Genomic DNA, 17,255 nt, shown 5'->3' on the forward strand with positions numbered 1-17,255 from the left:
ATCACCGCCCGCTTCAGAATACCGGCACTGTTCCAGTGGAGAAGGAAGTATTTACAATGTCGGCAATAAAGGGGGCTAATGTCTCTGCGGCGTCCTTCACTAGTTGCGCAATGCAAGGATCAAATGATGACGAGGCTCTAAGAGACTTGAGGATATTCAGAATATCTAAAGTAGAGACGTCCACAAAACTAGAGAATCTTGTACCTTCATAGATGGGACAATATTCCTCAATATCTACCACTATGATATTATTCCTAATAATTTCTATCTTTTCATTAAAATAATTTGATAAAATATTACAAAACTCTGGTGAAGCTTCTTCTTCCGGCTGTCTACATGCATATGTCTACTACATATGTAGTACATTGCAGCTAACCAGTCCTTCAATGTGGTGATTGCATTCAATTTTGTTTTCACCTGGTGATCATGCCAGTAAGGTCTGGTTCACACCTGTGCGTTTTTTTTTTTGATAGAGTAGTTCCCCCTGCACCCGCGCCGCTTTCAGCACCTCATCCTGGAAATTTAGGAAGCGGAGGATAAAAGTATGGGGGGGTCCACCCACAGGCTTCGGTGGTACCCGGTGCACTCTCTCCACAGCATAGTAAGGGGATAAATTGGCTCCTGGCAGCAGGTTGCGCAAAAGGTTCTCCACAAACACCATAGGGTTCTGACCGTCTACACCCTCCGCCAGTCCCACAGTCCTAAGGTTGTTCCTTCTATTCTGATTTTTGGCGTCATCGACTTTGTACTCAAACACCTTGATTTTTATTCTGAATGACCTGGAGGGTGGAGGACTGCTCAGCCACTGAATCCTCTGCAGTGCTGATTCGCTGCTTCGGCTCAGAAACCCGGGAGCGGAGTTTGTCCGCTCAGGACTCCATCTTCGCCCCTCCCCTCCGATTTTATTTATTTTTTTTCTTTTTCTTTAGAAATGCACTACAGTCCATTTTAACATGGTTGTTTCCCATGTTACACATTCTAATGCTACCCTTCTGCATGTACCTCCATAGCAAGCACTATGCTATGGGGACACAAATGGAGGTGCAGTCCTGAGCAGGGCTGTATGAGTCTATAGACACATACAGCGTGGCCCGGCCATGCCCACTGCTCTCTAATCACAGGATTTGACTGACAGATTAGGAGAGAGCAGGAAAAGGGGAGAGAAGAGATGCAGTGGGGCACAGCGCTATATCGAGAGAGGACTCAAACAGGTAGTTGAAGGTTTTTTTTTTTTACCTTCGACCTTCCCTGCATTATTTGAGAAACATTCTTTCTTAAAGTGTATGTGTGTGTGTTTTTTATTTTTTTTTATTTTTTTTGTGTTTAATGTCATTGTAGCCCAGATTAGATTCTTGCTCAAAATACTTGTGCCAAATGGTTACCAGAATTTTGTATTTATTTTTTTGTACATTCTCTATTCTTTTTCCTTCCGAGTCATGTAAAAGCCCTCACTTGGGAATGTGGCAAGTAGTGATTTACATGCAGGAAACTTAGCAGGGTTTCCTTAGGGTTGGCAGCGGGAAAACAGGCTGACAACTCCGGCAGCTATTTGTGGCCACTCGCATGGTATTGCTCATTCAGCGACTATCTGCCAATGATTGGCCCTGGATTCAGACAGACTAAGTCCAGGGCCATTCGTTCGCATGCAATCACTCCATGAGCGATTACTTGCGAGCAGCCACAGTTCGCTGTGGAAGCTGTCAGCCTACTGTTGCCTTTAACCACTTAAGCCCCGGACCAATATGCTGCCTAAAGACCCAAGGGGTTTTTACAGTTCGGGACTGCGTCGATTTAACAGACAATTGCGCGGTCGTGCAACGTGGCTCCCAAACAAAATTGGCGTCCTTTTTTCTCCACAAATAGAGCTTTCTTTTGGTGGTATTTGATCACCTCTGCGGTTTTTATTTTTTGCGCTATAAACAAAAATAGAGCGACAATTTAAAAAAAAAAATGCAATATTTTTTACTTTTTGCTGTAATAAATATCCCCCAAAAACATATATAACATTTATTTTTTTTCCTCAGTTTAGGCCGATACGTATTCTTCTACCTATTTTTGGTAAAAAAAATCGCAATAATCGTTTATCGGTTGGTTTGCGCAAAATTTATAGCGTTTACAAAATAGGGGATAGTTTTTTTGCATTTTTATTTTTTTTACTAGTAATGGCGGCGATCAGCGATTTTTTTTCGTGACTGCGACATTATGGCGGACAATTTTGACACATTTTTGGGACCATTGTCATTTTCACAGCAAAAAATGCATTTAAATTGCATTCTTTATTGTGAAAATGACAATTGCAGTTTGGGAGTTAACCACAGGGGGCGCTGTAGGAGTTAGGGATCACTGTGTATGTGTTTACTAGTGTAGGGGGGTGTGGCTGTAGGACTGACACCATCGATCGAGTCTCCCTATAAAAGGGATCACTCGATCGATGCGCCGCCACAGTGAAGCACGGGGAAGCCATGTTTACACACGGCTCTCCCCGTTCTTCAGCTCCGGGGAGCGATCGCGACGGAGCGGCTATAAACAAATAGCCGCGCCATCGTCCCGGATCGCTCCCCGAGCGGACCCGACCTCCGCATGTACCGGGGGGGGGGGGGGGGGGGTCCCGATCGGACCCCCCCCACCCACGTCTAGGCAGGCACGTACAGGTACGTTGATGTGCCTGTCCGTGCCATTCTGCCGACGTAAATGTACATGAGGAGGTCGGGAAGTAGTTAGTGGGGCTGCTGCCTGCTTCTAATCACTGGGAACCCCGCTAGGTCAACTGCTTGTAGTTTTTTTTTTTCTTTCAATTAACAGTTTTTATTAGACACGAGGTAACCCCCCGTGCCAGAAAAGATACGGTACAAGGATGCCATCAGAGCATCAACAGAAAAGAAAACAGTGCATAGCATATAACAGTACAGTACAAGGCAGGTATCAGGGGGAGCTCAATACGCTTGGAGTTGTTAATGGCTGTGAATGGGGCCGAAAAGTGGATTACAAAAACCTTTTCATGGTATTTTTCCTTGTTATCTTTTCCTTAAAAAGCTTTCAGCATACAATCTAGTTCTAGCTTTTTGGTAGCTTTCTAAAAAGATTCCCATGTGCATCATTGTCCTGTGTTTTCCTCGTCTCCAGCCTAAGAATTTATGAATGTTGACCACTAGAAAGCCGCTTTCTTCCCTCTTTCCTGCTCACCATTGTTTTCTCTTGGAGTGTTCAGCCTCTTTGTGCTGTGCTGCTTTCTCACTGACTTATTCTTGGACAGCCTGACTGTCTAATTGTACTACTTTATACATTGCAAGGAACTGTATGGGAGAGACTTGTGTGGTTGAGTCCTGGGGGACAGGAGCCATGTGGCCAACGTAGCCATGACCCTGTTTTTTATGACTACTGTAGGATGACTAAAACTAGCAAGTCATTCTATACTGCACTAGTTTGGTAAATATAAAGAATTTTTTTTTTTTTTTTTTTTTTTATTCTAGGAGCCAGATTTGAAGAAAATTGAGCAAATTCAAGCTTTGAACAAGGAGAAGGCTGAGCAGAGGCACAGAGAGGCCTTGCTGGAGCTAAAGCAACACAAACAGAAGGAACATAAAGACCAGACCTGGTGAGCTGCAATATGAGAACCTGCACTTTAAACTGAAGGCGATGTGATTTGTTTTGCTACTATAACGTTTAGCCTCTGAAGCAGTATTTGCAATGGGAAGCGCCGCTTATCTGCCTCCTGACTCTTTGTCCGCCGGTGTCCTGCAATTGTGACACGGAGCTGCAGAAAAGGGGTGATGCCTATGTAAACAAGGCATTTCCCTGTTCTGTCTAGTGACATGACGGGGATCTACTGCTCCCTGTCATCGGGAGAAGTGATCACTGTCATGTCAGTGGTAGCCCACCCCCCCAAAGTAAGAATCTCTCCCTAGGACACATTTAATCCTTGATGGCTCCCTAGTGTTTAACCCCTTCCCTGGCAGTGTCATTTACACAGTAATCGGTGTATTTTTATAGCACTGATCGCTGTATAAATGACAATCGCAGTCACGATAAAAATCGCAGATCGCCGCCATTGCCAATTAGAAAAATGCCATGATTCTATCCCCTTTTTTGTAGACGCTATAACCTTTGCGCAAACCAATCAATATACTCATATTGGGATTTAATTTTTTATATTTACCAAAAATACGTAGAAGCATACATATCGGCCTGAACTGAGAATTTATTTTATATATTTTTTGGGTTTATTTATTATATCAAAAAGTAAAAAATATTGGTCAGGCAGCCCGCTCTAGAGAAGAGTCCTGGTGGTTCCAAACTTCTTCCATTTACAGATGAGAGGCCACTGTGCTCATTGGGACCTTCAATGCTGCAGAAATGTTTCCGTACCCTTCCCCAGATCTGTGCCTCCATACAATCCTGTCTTGGAGGTCTGCAGACAATTCCTTGGACTTCATGGCTTGGTTTGTGCTCTGACACGCACTGTTAGCTGTGGGACCTTATATAGACAAGTGTGCGCCTTTCCAAATCATGTCCAGTCAACTGAATTTACTACAGGTGGACTCCAAGTTGTTGAAACATCTCAAAGATGATCAGTGGAAGAAGGATGCATAGTATCTCGCTAAAGTGAGTACACCCCTCATATTTTTGTAAATATTTTATTATATCTTTCATGTATTAAACAAATAGTGATAAAGAGAATAGGCGCTCCTTCTGATTCCTTCCACCCCACTGCGCCAGTGACTGTGCGAACTGTGACAACACTGAAGAAATGACACTTTGCTACAATGTAAAGTAATGAGTGTACAGCTTGTATAACAGTGTAAATTTGCTGTCCCCTCAAAACTCATGTCCAGATTGGGCCCAATTTGCCATTTTCGCTTCCCGGTTTCTTGTGACTCGTTAGGGCTCTTTCACACGTCCGTTCAGTTTTTACATTATTTTTTTTCCCTTCAGTTGATCCGTTTTTCGTCCGTTTTCCATCCGTTTACATCCGTTTCCGTTCCGTTTTCCGTCCGTTGACGTCCGTTTTTGGTCCGTTTTTCATCCGTTTTTTCGATCCGTTTTTTGATCCGTTTTTTTTATTTTTTTGGTTTTAGAACTTTATTAATCATCTTTTCAAGAATTTTCCCATGATTCTTTGTTTCCCCCAGTGTGCATTGTGCTTTCCTCTTCCTGTATGTTAACAGCCGGCTGTTTTGTTCCTGATCCATTGCTGTATTTCACTGTACTTTACTGCTGATTACGATGGATTTGGGGAATTATTATCAGAATGTGACATCATTTGTCATGCTGTACTATGTGTGGAGAAAAAAAAGCTTGACCAGGAAGATGTCTGCTAGGGGACGCAGGTACTGGGCACATCCCATGCTCCTCAAAAGGCCAAGTGAGGGTTTCTTTGCGCTGCAATATGCAGATTTGCGACGTTACCCTCCTAAATTTTTTAATTTCACTAGAATGACGATCCCAACGTTTGATTATTTGCTTGAAAAGTTACATCCCAGACTATACCGGACAAACACAGACATGCGACTTGCTGTGCCTCCAGAGGAGCGACTTCTCATTACCCTCAGGTAAGCCAGCCAGCCAGCCATTTAGCTTGATTATGTCCAGTGTAATGTTGGATTCCTTTCGTAATTTCTTCTACTCTTCTACTCTTCCTAGGTTTCTTGCATCTGGAGTGTCTTATACGTCACTAAGCCATTTTTTTTTATTGGGAATATCAACCATATCAGTGATAGTGCATGAGACCTGCGAAGCAATATGGGAGGAGCTTCGTTCTTCTGCAATGCCGGTTCCTGATGCTACCATGTGGCAGGAAATTGCGACTGGCTTTTGGAAAAAAACTCAATTCCCCAATTGTGTTGGAGCTCTGGATGGGAAACATGTCAGAATCCAGATGCCACCAGGATCTGGCTCGCAATTTTTCAATTATAAAAAATATTTTTCACTAGTGCTAATGGCAATTTGCGACAGTAACTACAAATTTATAGCCGTTGATATAGGAGCCTATGGATCGAATGCCGACGCAAGAGTATTTTCATCATCAGTAATGGGGAGAAGAATACTGGAGGGACACTTTAATTTCCCAGCAGATCAACCACTACCATCAACTGTAGGACCAGATTTGCCACATGTTCTAGTTGCTGATGAGGCATTTGGACTTTCTCATCATCTTTTAAGGCCTTATGCCAGGCAGAATTTAACGACCCCAAAGAAAATTTTCAACTACCGCTTGAGTCGTGCAAGGCGCCTTATTGAATGCACCTTTGGCATTTTGAGCGGCAAATGGCGCATATTTCATAGCGCTATACAACTTAGCGTGGAGAATGCCCAACTGGCAATCCAAGCCTGCTGTGTCCTCCACAATGTCATCCGCGAGAAGGAAGGGATTTCTGTTGAGGAAGAGGACGAGGTAGACCTACCATCTGTGCGCTTTTCCGGACTGCGACCCAACAATTCAGCCATTACCATGCGTGACAATTTTACTAATTTTTTTATGTCCCCAGAAGGAGAGGTTCCGTGGCAGTATCAGTATGTGTAAAAACAGTCACGAGGAACTTTATCATGTGCACCTTGCTAGTAACATGTTTCGCCCCTTTTAGTTAATTTGCATGGTCTTTCTTGTCATAGTGAAAACGCCAGTTAATTTCTACATTTAAGATTTCTACAAGTGTATGCTTTCATGCTTCAATTGTCATTATGTCCCTATGATATATCAGTTTGTTTCTTTTCACATAAAATACCAAAAAAAAATCATTTTCATGCAGTCTACTATTTTTCATTGAACTTTATGAACGCAACATGTAGATTGTAACTTATAGTAAAAGATAAAAAAAAAATGAAATACACATCACAAAAAGGGGCAAAAATCAATTTATTAAAGTATCGTATCAAAAATTTCCAAAAAAAATAAAATTATAGATCTTGATAATAAGGGGTGGGGAAAAGGGAGGAATCAGATCGTGAAGTCCCCTGGGAAGGAGAGGGATCATAGTTGGGTGCCTGGGGTGGGACTGGAAAATTTTGGGCAGTGGAGGCAGGGGCACGGTAATGATGGGGTATAGGGCTGGGTTGGAATCGGTGAGTGTAGGGAGCTGGTGGTGGGTGATCGGGGTAGAATTGGCGTTGGGGAGGGGAGATAACTTGGGGCACAGGGTCTCCTGACATAGAAGCCTTCAGACAAGTACCGATATACTGGCCAATTGCCAGGCGCATATCTAGTTTTCGATCCGGATTCATTTTTTGTAGCAGGTGGTACTGGCTTCTTAGGAATAAAGCGTCCTCGTTGTTAGGGTCCAAAAAAGGATCGTTGGAGTCAGGTCTTCTTGCTTTCATCTCCTCCATGAAGCTCAGCATGGCGTTATCTAATTTGTTTTTTTGTGGACGCTTTCTCACAGTTGAACCAACTGAACGAATCTGAGGGGTGGAACACATATCTATTAGCACATTATCTTTTGACAATATTTAAAAAAGTAGGCATTTTATGTTCGATACTTACAGGCACACTTGGGGTTGGTGGAATCGGTCTTGCAGCTCTAGTGGCATCTTCAGCTGCCTCACTTTCTGTCACTCCAGTTTCTCCCATGGGATCTGGCTGCGAAAATTCAATATCTGTTTCCTCCTCCGTTTCACTGATGTTAGTGGCTGTACTGTAAAATATTGGTTGGTAGATGGGTTAAAGGTCAATTCAGACTTGTTTCAACAATACATAGATCCATGTGTGTGTATACTGCTGTGGTCAACCCTACATACCACTTTTGGAATACTTGGTTTGAACATATTTGCATATAAAAAATAGACAAAGTTGTCTGACTGTTACCTATCAACACCCCCTGAAACACAGTCGGGGTTATTTACTAAAGGGAAATCCACTTTGCACTACCAGTGCACTATCAGAGCATTTGGAAGTCCAGTCGCTGTAGATCTGAGAGGGACATGCAAGGAAAGTAAAAAAGAGTATTTTAACGTCCACGTGATTGGATGATAAAATCAACAGTGCTTCCCCTCATTTCAGATCTTCCCCTCAGATCTACAGTGACGGTACTTACAAGTGCTCTTGCAGTGCAAAGTTGATTTGCCATTAGTAAATGACCCCCAATACCTACCAGACACTCAAGGAGTGATGGCAGCAAAGTAAGAGGGGAAAGAAGACCTATACGGGGACTTTCATCTCAGGGAATCAATTCATTAATAATGAGCTACTATGATATGCATACTAGGTCATTATGCATTTCTGTTAATTCAGATATTTATATGTGTGGATCAAGTTTATTATTTGTAGTTTACTTGGTCAAATAATGTTATAAAGTGGCTAGGTACCTTCTTAGGCTCATCACGTTGCGCAGGAAATCCAGCATTTCAAAAAATGCACCCTTTTTGTACTTGGAGGCTCCAGCTCCACTGCGGGACATTGTCTCCTCCTTCAAATCTCTCCTATAACGGTCTCTCAATGAGCGCCAGCGGGTGACGATACTCTCTCCTATGAAGAAACAGAAAATAAAATACACCCATAGGTGGCGTGGCAGGTGGCGTGGCCAGTGGCCAATTCACAACTTGTGGCAGGTGGCGTGGCAGTTGGCGTGGCCAGTGGCCAATTCACAACTTGTGGCAGGTGACGTGGCAGGTGGCGTGGCCAGTGGCCAATTCACAACTTGTGGCAGGTGGCGTGGCCAGTGGCCAATTCACAACTTGTGGCAGGTGGCGTGGCAGTTGGCCAGTGGCCAATTCACAACTTGTGGCAGGTGACGTGGCAGGTGGCGTGGCCAGTGGCCAATTCACAACTTGTGGCAGGTGGCGTGGCCAGTGGCCAATTCACAACTTGTGGCAGGTGGCGTGGCAGTTGGCCAGTGGCCAATTCACAACTTGTGGCAGGTGACGTGGCAGGTGGCGTGGCCAATTCTCAACTTGTGGCAGGTGGCAGGTGGCGTGGCAGTTGGCCAGTGGCCAATTCACAACTTGTGGCAGGTGGCCAGTGGCCAATTCACAACTTGTGGCAGGTGGCGTGGCCAGTGGCCAATTCACAACTTGTGGCAGGTGACGTGGCAGGTGGCGTGGCCAGTGGCCAATTCACAACTTGTGGCAGGTGGCGTGGCCAGTGGCCAATTCACAACTTGTGGCAGGTGGCGTGGCAGTTGGCCAGTGGCCAATTCACAACTTGTGGCAGGTGGCGTGGCCAGTGGCCAATTCACAACTTGTGGCAGGTGACGTGGCCGGTGGATATGGATGTTGACATATGGATGGACTACAAGATAACAACCCACCCCCCCATAACCCACAAACTACTTACCACGTTCAAATTTTTCATTTTTTTTTAGTGTCTGCCAGTTCGGTGTCACCGCCTGAAAGACTTCCTCCCATTTGTTGTTAGAGACATAGCGGTTGCTATAGTCTCCACACCTCTTATCCCATATTGCAGGGCGATCCTGTACCAGGTGTATTAGCTCTTCTTGGCTAACATCCTTTGCCATTTTATTAATTTAAGGAGGACAATCACACACAGGGAATTGCTCTAATGTCCAGGAACTGGGCAGCATGTGCTGGGAACATGTGACTTGGGAATAAAAACACTACCTGGGTGAAAGGTTATTGTTATGTATGCATATTGCATACATATTAAAGTTTGGTGAATTTGTATTTTTTACATATTTTGGTGAAAAACGGACGTTAGCGGAACGGATGATAAACGGATCATCCGTTAACGTCCGTTTTTCGTCCGGTCAGTTTTTTGGACGGAAGAAAAATAGGGTTTTCTTCCGTCCAAAAAAACGGACCTTAACGCAGACGGATGCTCATCCGCTAACGGACGCTAGCCCATAGGGAAGCATTGCGGTCCGTTAACAGACGTCCAAAAAACGGACGAACGGAACGGACGTGTGAAAGAGCCCTTAGTGTTACAAGGCCTCGGGTGTGAATGGGGAGCAGGTGTGTTAAATTTAGTGTTATCGGTCTCACTCTCTCATACTGGTCACTGGAAGTTCAATATGGCACCTCATGGCAAAGAACTCTCTTGGGATCTGGAAAAAAAATAAAAATAAAAAAATGTTGCTCTATATAAAGATGGCATAGGCCAGGGATATGCAATTAGCGGACCTCCAGCTGTTGCAGAACTACAAGTCCCATGAGGCATAGCAAGACTCTGACAGCCACAAGCATGACACCCAGAGGCATGATGGGATTTGTAGTTTTGCAACAGCTGGATGTCCGCTAATTGCATATCCCTGGCCTAGGCTATAAGAAGATTGTCAAGACCCTGAAACTGAGCTGGAGCATGGTGGCCAAGACCATACAGCAGTTTAATAGGACAGGTTCCGCTCAGAACAGGCCTCGCCATGGTCGACCAAAGAAGTTGAGTGCACGTGCTCAGCGTCATATCCAGAGGTTGTCTTTGGGGAAAAAGATGCATGAGTGCTACCAGCATTGCTTCCGAGGTTGAAGGGGTGGGCGGGGGGGGGGGTCAGGCTGTCAGTGCTCAGACTATACGCTGCATCACATTGTTCTGCATGGCTGTCATCCCAGAAGGAAGCCTCTACTAAAGATGATGCACAAGAGCCTGCAGTTTGAAGACGAGCAGACTAAGGACATGGATTTTTGTAACCATGTCCTGTGGTCTGATGAGACAAAAAAAAATGTATTTGGTTCAGATTGTGTCAAGCGTGTGTGGCGGCAACCAGGTGAGGAGTACAAAGACAAGTGTTTCTTGCCTACAGTCAAGTGGTGGAAGTGTCATGGTCTGGGGCTGCATGAGTGCTGCTGGCACTGGGGAGCTACAGTTCATTGAGGGAACCATGAATGCCAACATGTACTGTGACATACTGAAGCAGAGCATGATCCCCTCCCTTCAGAGACTGGGCTGCAGGGCAGTATTCCAACATAACGACCCCAAATACTTCTCCAAGATGACCACTGCCTTGCTAAAGAAGCTAAGGATAAAGGTGATGGACTGGCCAAGCATGTCTCCAGACATGTCTCCAGACCTAAACCCTATTGAGCACTTGTGGAGCATCCTCAAACGGAAGGAGGAGCGGAGCGCAAGGTCTCTAACATCCAGCAGCTCCGTGATGTCATCATGGAGGAGTGGAAGAGGACTCCAGTGGCAACCTGTGAAGCTCTAGGGAACTCCATGCCCAAGAGGGTTAAGGCAGTGCTGGAAAATAATGGTGGCCACACAAAATATTGACACTTTGGGCCCAATTTGGACATTTTCACTTGGGGGTGTACTCACTTTTGTTGCCAGCGGTTTAGACATTAATGGCTGTGTGTTGAGTTATTTTGAGGGGACAGCAAATTTACACTGTTATACAAGCTGTACACTCACTACTTTACATTGTAGCAAAGTGTCATTTCTGCATTGTTGTAATATGAAAAGATATAATAAAATATTTACAAAAAATGTGAGGGGTGTACGTACTTTTGTGAGATACTGTACCTGAGATCAATTTTAAGTGTTGTGACAAAGGCTGTAAATACTTATGTACATGTGATTTTTTTTTTTTTTTTTTTTTTTTTTTTATAAATTTGCAAAGATTTCAATCAAATTTGAAATGTTGTCATTATGGGGTATTGTTTTGTAGAATTTTGAGGAAAATAATTTAATCCAATTTGGAGTAAAGCTGTAACAGAACAAAATGTGGAGATAGTGAAGCGCTGTGATTTCTGGATGCACTGTATGATTCTCTGACAGGTTCCCATCAAGTAACATTCTGAATCTCATTGGCACTAGAGGCAGATTGACTTAATTATAATAAGCTCTTCATTCCAATTTTTGGGTGACCTCATCTTTACTAGTGTGATGTTTCCAATATGAAGTGCCTCTTCACTATGTGATTTCATGTTATCTCTCTAAACTCAGGCATATTAAAGCCCGTAGAAAAGCACTTGAAATTGAAAAGGAGCGGGCAGCGAAAGTCGCCAGTCTGCCTCCACCGCCGCCAGATCCACTTGAGGTAAATGCTTAACTAGGTTGTGTTGTTACTAAAGGCAATTACGTTTGTTTGACAGATATTCTATAGCTGTAGCATTATCTCTATTATGATTTCGATTTCATAAACCGTCACCATATTGCTCTTGACTGATTTTCTGTCTCTGTACTTTTGTTAGCTTGTTGGAAGTGGCGTTTTTAAAAAAAATTTGGGCAGAGACACAGATTGTACTTTGTATGTGTGTGTGTATATATATGTGTGTGTATATATATATATATATATATATATATATATATATATATATATATATATATATAGTTACATACACATTTTATTTTTTCTGACATATTGGTCACGATCTGATCAATGGGGAATGTATACTTTTGTATTTATAGAGTGTCACAGAGGCAAAAGTATACTTTTTTTTTTTCCCCCCCTTTCCTCTCCTGCACCTTTTTATAAACTTGCAGGTGCATTTAAAAAAATTTGAATATCATCAAAAAGTTAATTTTATTTCAGTAATTCAATTTTGAAAAGTGAGACTTGTATATTATGTAGCTTCATTACACAGAGTGATATATTCAGATCATTTTATTTCTTCTAATTTTGACAATTATGGCTTGCAGCTAGTGGAATCCCAAAATTCAATATCTCCTAATAGAGTATTATTAAAAAGTTTAATATTGTAGGCTCGTGGTGTCACACTCTAATCGGCTAACTCAAAACGCCTGTAAAGGTTCCCTGAGCCTTTAAATCAGGGGTGTCCAATCAGTGGCCCGCAGAGCCCTCTGATGTGGCCCACGACCTCCTGCTTTTGGATGGTGGGTCAACAAACTCAGATCACAGGTTGCCCACCCGCCATCCCAGAGCATCAGTTTTGTGAATGACCCCAACTGTAGAGGAAGCAAGCGACTACAGAGCAGAGCCGCTATAAGCCAATGCTTCCTGTATAGCACTGGCTCCTTTCACAGCTGGAGTGATACCTAATGCACTCTGCCTGGAACAGCAACAGCTGGTGTAACGGCTACCCGGGCTAGTGAGAGGGTATCAGCCGTTGGAGACGTCCTTTTCCCTGGCAAAGTGCGATATGCAAGTAAAACCGGTATCATTCCATCCCCAAGATCCAGAGAGAGAGAAGGTCCCCCATCAAGAACGAGACGAGGCTGCGTGTTGAAGGGTCAAACAAGACTGATTTAATGGGACATTTCCCTTAGCTTATATGTGCTTACAACTGTGACAGGAACAATGACAATCTCCGCCCCCCCTTCACACAGATACTTTGAAATAATGACATCTCCTTGAATCAATCAGTCTCTAGACGTTCCGGCACCGAGATCCACTTAACATGACCTGGCCGGGCACATTCCTTTGTCAATAGAATTCAATTAACCTTTAGAACCTTTAGAACAATACACAGGCTGTTAACTGGTAATACACAACAGAGCGTCAATTAGCATTTAGCAGTGAAAAAGTCACTCTACAATTAACCCTTTGAGCTCAGCAACAAGTCATGCAGTCCTCTGTAGGCAGAATAGTTCATAGGTCCGTTACAGCTGGCGATACCTGAATGGAATATTGTTAAAGGTAGGTTTATTACCAAAATCGGTGTGTGTGTGTGTGTATATGGGCATATCTCTACTGGGCCACTTTCAAACTGATCCACAGGTGCAGTGCACCTGCAGGTTACCTGCACTGAGCCACAGACTTCTGTTAATACCTGCAGTTCTCTTTCAGAAAGTGCACCACACCTCCAGGATATAATAGAATTCTATGGCAAAGTGCAGCTAACCTGCTTGAAAGCCACAGGTGAACTATGATGCATCTGCCATGTGGATAAATCGCAGTGCATCAGTGTGAAAGCAGCCTTAACACAATCAATCTGACCCTCCATTAACCTCTATGGAACGGCCAATGTAAATGGACTTGTCACCCACCTACCTCCAATTCGATCCGTTACAAAAACAAAAGGGGAGAGCAGATCATAGAGTAGAGCAGACTGTGTCCATGTCCGCTCAACCTGTTATCTGCCTGCTCTACTTTTTGTGGCCCGCGACCGATTACCAAGACGCTTAAGTGGCCCTCACTCTTTAAAAGGTTGGGCACCACTGCTTTAAATGGTCTCTGTCTGGTTCAGTAGGTAACACAATCATGGGGAGTGCTGACTTCACAGTTGTCCAGAAGAGTCATTGACACCCTCCACAATGAGGGTAAGTCACATAAGGTCATTGCTAAAGAAACTGGCTATTCAGAGTGCTGTCTCCAATCCATAATAATGGAAGTGGAGTGGAAGGAAAAGTGTGGCAGAAAAAGGTGCACACACAACAGGGTTAACCGCAGGCTTGAGGGGTTTGTGAAGCAAGGGCCATTCAAGAATTTGTGGGAGATTCACAAGGAGTGGACTGAGGCTGATCCCTGGGCTAAGGAGAAAAATGACTGGACTGTTGCTCAGTGGTCCAAAGTCCTCTTTTCGGATGAAAGTAAATTTTGCATTTCATTTGAGAATCAAGGCCCCAGAGTCTGGAGGAGTGGCGAGGCACAGAATCCAGGTTGCATGAGGTCCAATGTGAAGTTTCCACAGTCAGTGATGATTTGGGGAGCCATGTCATCTGCTGGTGTTGGTCCACTGTGTTTTATCAAGTCCAAAGTCAGCACAACCCTCTACCAGGAAATTCTAGAGCACTTCATGCTTCTCTCTGCTGATCAGCTTTATGGAGATGCTGATTTTTGTTTTTCAGAAGGACTTGGCACCTGCCAACACTGCCAAAAGTACCAATACCTGGTTCATGGGTCATGGTATAACTGTGCTTGATTAGCCGGCAAACTCGCCTGACCTAAACCCCATAGAGAATCTGTGGGGTATTGGCAAGAGGCAGATGAGACGCCAGACCCAACATTGCAGACTAGCTGAAGGCTGCTATTAAAGCAACCTGGGCTTCCATAACACCTCAGCAGTGCCACAGGCTCATAGTCTGCCATGCAGTGATGCAGTAATTCATGCAAAAGGAGCCCCGCCCAAGTATTGAGTGCATTCTATACTGTACATGGACATACTTTACAGTAAGCCAACATTTCTGTATTCAACTTATGTTGATTCAACAAGCATGTGATCCATATAAACTTTTTGTAACATACAATTTTGGAATGTTGCTTTATTTACTTTGCACATACAGTATTTGTGCTTTTTTTTTTTTTTACACTGTCATTGATAAGTAGGAAGAGAATACAGTCACGGATATTCAGGTATGCCAGGGAGTGCCGATAACTACTCCTCTAATCCTTGTATTTTGATTGGCTAAGGTGTAGATATTGAACAAGCTGATGTGAATTGTAAGCCTTTAAGTATTTTAACTTGTCTCTAAAATAAGATTAGCTCCTCCTTCTTTTTTTTTTTTTTTTTTAAATATTTCTACTTTGTTTGCTTTGGTCAGAAATGTAAGATAATGTTTTTGTCTTAACAAAAAGTGTGTATCATCTGATGTTTCTGTAAGGCTTCATTTACACTTGTGTGATTTGTCATGCCACTTTGGACTTCAAACTCACATGACAAATCACATGCCACCCGTTCAAATCACTGCAACCTGCACTACTTTTGTGCGACTTTGATCCATATAATGAAACGTTGAATCATAATTGCACCAGAAGTCCTACCAAAAGTGGAAATTGCGTGACTTCAGTGACACGCTAATGTGCTAGTAACTTAAAATAATGATTAGTTTTGAAATGATTGCTATAGCTGACTGGATGTTCTCTGTTATTACAGAATCTTGAAGTTGTGAAAAGGCCGCCATTGGTAAAACTCTGCAATGTAAACAGCTTCTCTGTGTCTCACTACCACTTGCCTGAAGCCTACGTGGATCGAGAAATGGATACTGAGCAGGTGACGTGAAATGCACATTATGCCAACATGGTTTTTATCCCATGCTTGCTCTCCTGGAAAATAAAGTGTAATCCGTAGGCAAAAATCTGCAAACCAACCAGTGCAATACAGAAAGCATTGTGACTGTGCTGCTCAGGATTCTCCGTTAAAGTAGAGGTATAGGCAAAACCATTTTTCTTCATTTTGGATGAGGTATAAACCCCTGTAAAAATATAATAAATATATATATAAATATATATATAAATATATATATATATATATATATATATATATATATATATATATATATATATATATATTTTTATTTTTTCCCCTCCATCTGTGTCCCAATGCAGAGATTTTCCTTTACTTCCTGCTTGGCTATGGGACAGGACGTGAGACTAAATCCTTGCACATTTAAGGGAATTCCTCTGGGACCCCCAGGTTACCAGAACTAGTATCCTCATTGAATTTGTTCCCTTCTGGGGACAACCCAAAATTTGTCTTTTTTTTTTTTTTTTCTGTTACTTGTAATGGTAAACAGGACAAATAGAGAGAGGCTGAATCTCCTTAAAGGGACACTAAAGGTTCCCGTTTAAAAATAAAATAACAAACATGTTATACTTCCACTGTGCAGCTCGTTTTGCACAGAGTGCTCCTAATCCTCGTCTTCTGGGTCCCTTGGCGGCTGTCTCGGCTTCTCCCCGCATCAGCTAAACCCCCTTCGTGGGAAGCGCTCTCCCAGGGGGGTTGGCTTGCAGATGCGCTCCCGTGATTCAGCCAGCGGCTGTATGCATAGGATGCATTAAGGTGAAAAGAAACTAACCTTTACAACCCCTTAACAGGGGCACAGACCGCAATGAAGACTGGCAGATGTTCTAATCCCTCTCCACTCTGTCCAAAAGAGACAACTTTTTTTTTATTTTTATTTTTTTACATTGCCAGAGTGTGGATGAGAACTGATCCCCTTGTGTTCTCGCACTGGATTGCAGAGATTAATGCGGTTTTGCCATATAAGAAACTTATATACACTCACAGGGGATGTTCATCCAAATACGAAAAAAATTGGGACAGATGGCTTAAGGCTCCTGATACCTGTATCTAGAATGTGGCTATCTCCCCTTTTTATATATTTCATTCGCCTCTCATTGTGTTCTTCCTTTTATTTTTCTTATGTTGCTAAGATAGGGGAGGATAGGGGGTGGGATGTACCACTGTTTGATTATATTTTTTGTATGTATCTCTTGTATTCAATAAAAAATACTTTGATTAAAAAAATAGCTACCTTACCTTAGTGCAGTCCTCCTTCACTTACCTTTATCCTTCGTTTTGCTTTTAAATGTCCTTATTTCTCCTGAGAAATCCTCAATTCCTGTTTTTCTGTCTGTTACTCCGCACAGTAATGCAAGGCTTTCTCCCTGGTGTGGAGAAAGCCTCTTGAGGGGGCGAGCAGGAGTGTCAGAACGCCCACTAACACACAGCTCCTTTCTCTATCTGTAGAG

General features: G+C 43.1%; 3 protein-coding genes across 3 annotated transcripts in view; 2 read left to right on the forward strand and 1 right to left on the reverse strand.

The window, feature by feature from the left end:
* Nucleotides 1-17,255, forward strand: part of CEP295 (centrosomal protein 295) — a 111,559-nt gene that overhangs the window by 12,354 nt on the left and 81,950 nt on the right. Inside the window, exons 4-6 of the mRNA XM_040340144.1 lie at nucleotides 3,471-3,595; nucleotides 11,828-11,921; nucleotides 15,658-15,774. Of these exons, the coding sequence (XP_040196078.1) occupies nucleotides 3,471-3,595; nucleotides 11,828-11,921; nucleotides 15,658-15,774 (336 nt within the window). The remainder of the gene's footprint in view (nucleotides 1-3,470; nucleotides 3,596-11,827; nucleotides 11,922-15,657; nucleotides 15,775-17,255) is intronic.
* LOC120928987 (protein ALP1-like) lies at nucleotides 5,006-6,735 on the forward strand. The gene is made up of 2 exons (XM_040340145.1): nucleotides 5,006-5,549; nucleotides 5,641-6,735. Exons 1-2 carry the CDS (start codon nucleotides 5,224-5,226, stop codon nucleotides 6,518-6,520), a joined length of 1,206 nt encoding a protein of 401 aa, XP_040196079.1. The 5' UTR covers nucleotides 5,006-5,223; the 3' UTR covers nucleotides 6,521-6,735.
* On the reverse strand, nucleotides 6,835-8,518 carry LOC120928988. The gene is made up of 3 exons (XM_040340146.1): nucleotides 8,299-8,518; nucleotides 7,478-7,628; nucleotides 6,835-7,395 (listed from the first exon to the last, which is right to left on the reverse strand). Exons 1-3 carry the CDS (start codon nucleotides 8,388-8,390, stop codon nucleotides 6,895-6,897), a joined length of 744 nt encoding a protein of 247 aa, XP_040196080.1. The 5' UTR covers nucleotides 8,391-8,518; the 3' UTR covers nucleotides 6,835-6,894.

This window comes from Rana temporaria, chromosome 2, assembly GCF_905171775.1.
Source record: "Rana temporaria chromosome 2, aRanTem1.1, whole genome shotgun sequence".
NCBI classification, from domain to species: Eukaryota; Metazoa; Chordata; class Amphibia; order Anura; family Ranidae; genus Rana; species Rana temporaria.

Coding starts and splice junctions, on each gene's coding strand:
- LOC120928987 (XM_040340145.1), top strand. CDS start 5,224: ATGGATTTGGGGAATTATTATCAGAATGTGACATCATTTGTCATGCTG. Junction 5,550..5,640: donor CGACTTCTCATTACCCTCAG/GTAAGCCAGCCA, acceptor TACTCTTCCTAG/GTTTCTTGCATCTGGAGTGT.
- LOC120928988 (XM_040340146.1), bottom strand. CDS start 8,390: ATGTCCCGCAGTGGAGCTGGAGCCTCCAAGTACAAAAAGGGTGCATTT. Junction 7,629..8,298: donor AACGTGATGAGCCTAAGAAG/GTACCTAGCCAC, acceptor AATATTTTACAG/TACAGCCACTAACATCAGTG. Junction 7,396..7,477: donor CACCAACCCCAAGTGTGCCT/GTAAGTATCGAA, acceptor TCCACCCCTCAG/ATTCGTTCAGTTGGTTCAAC.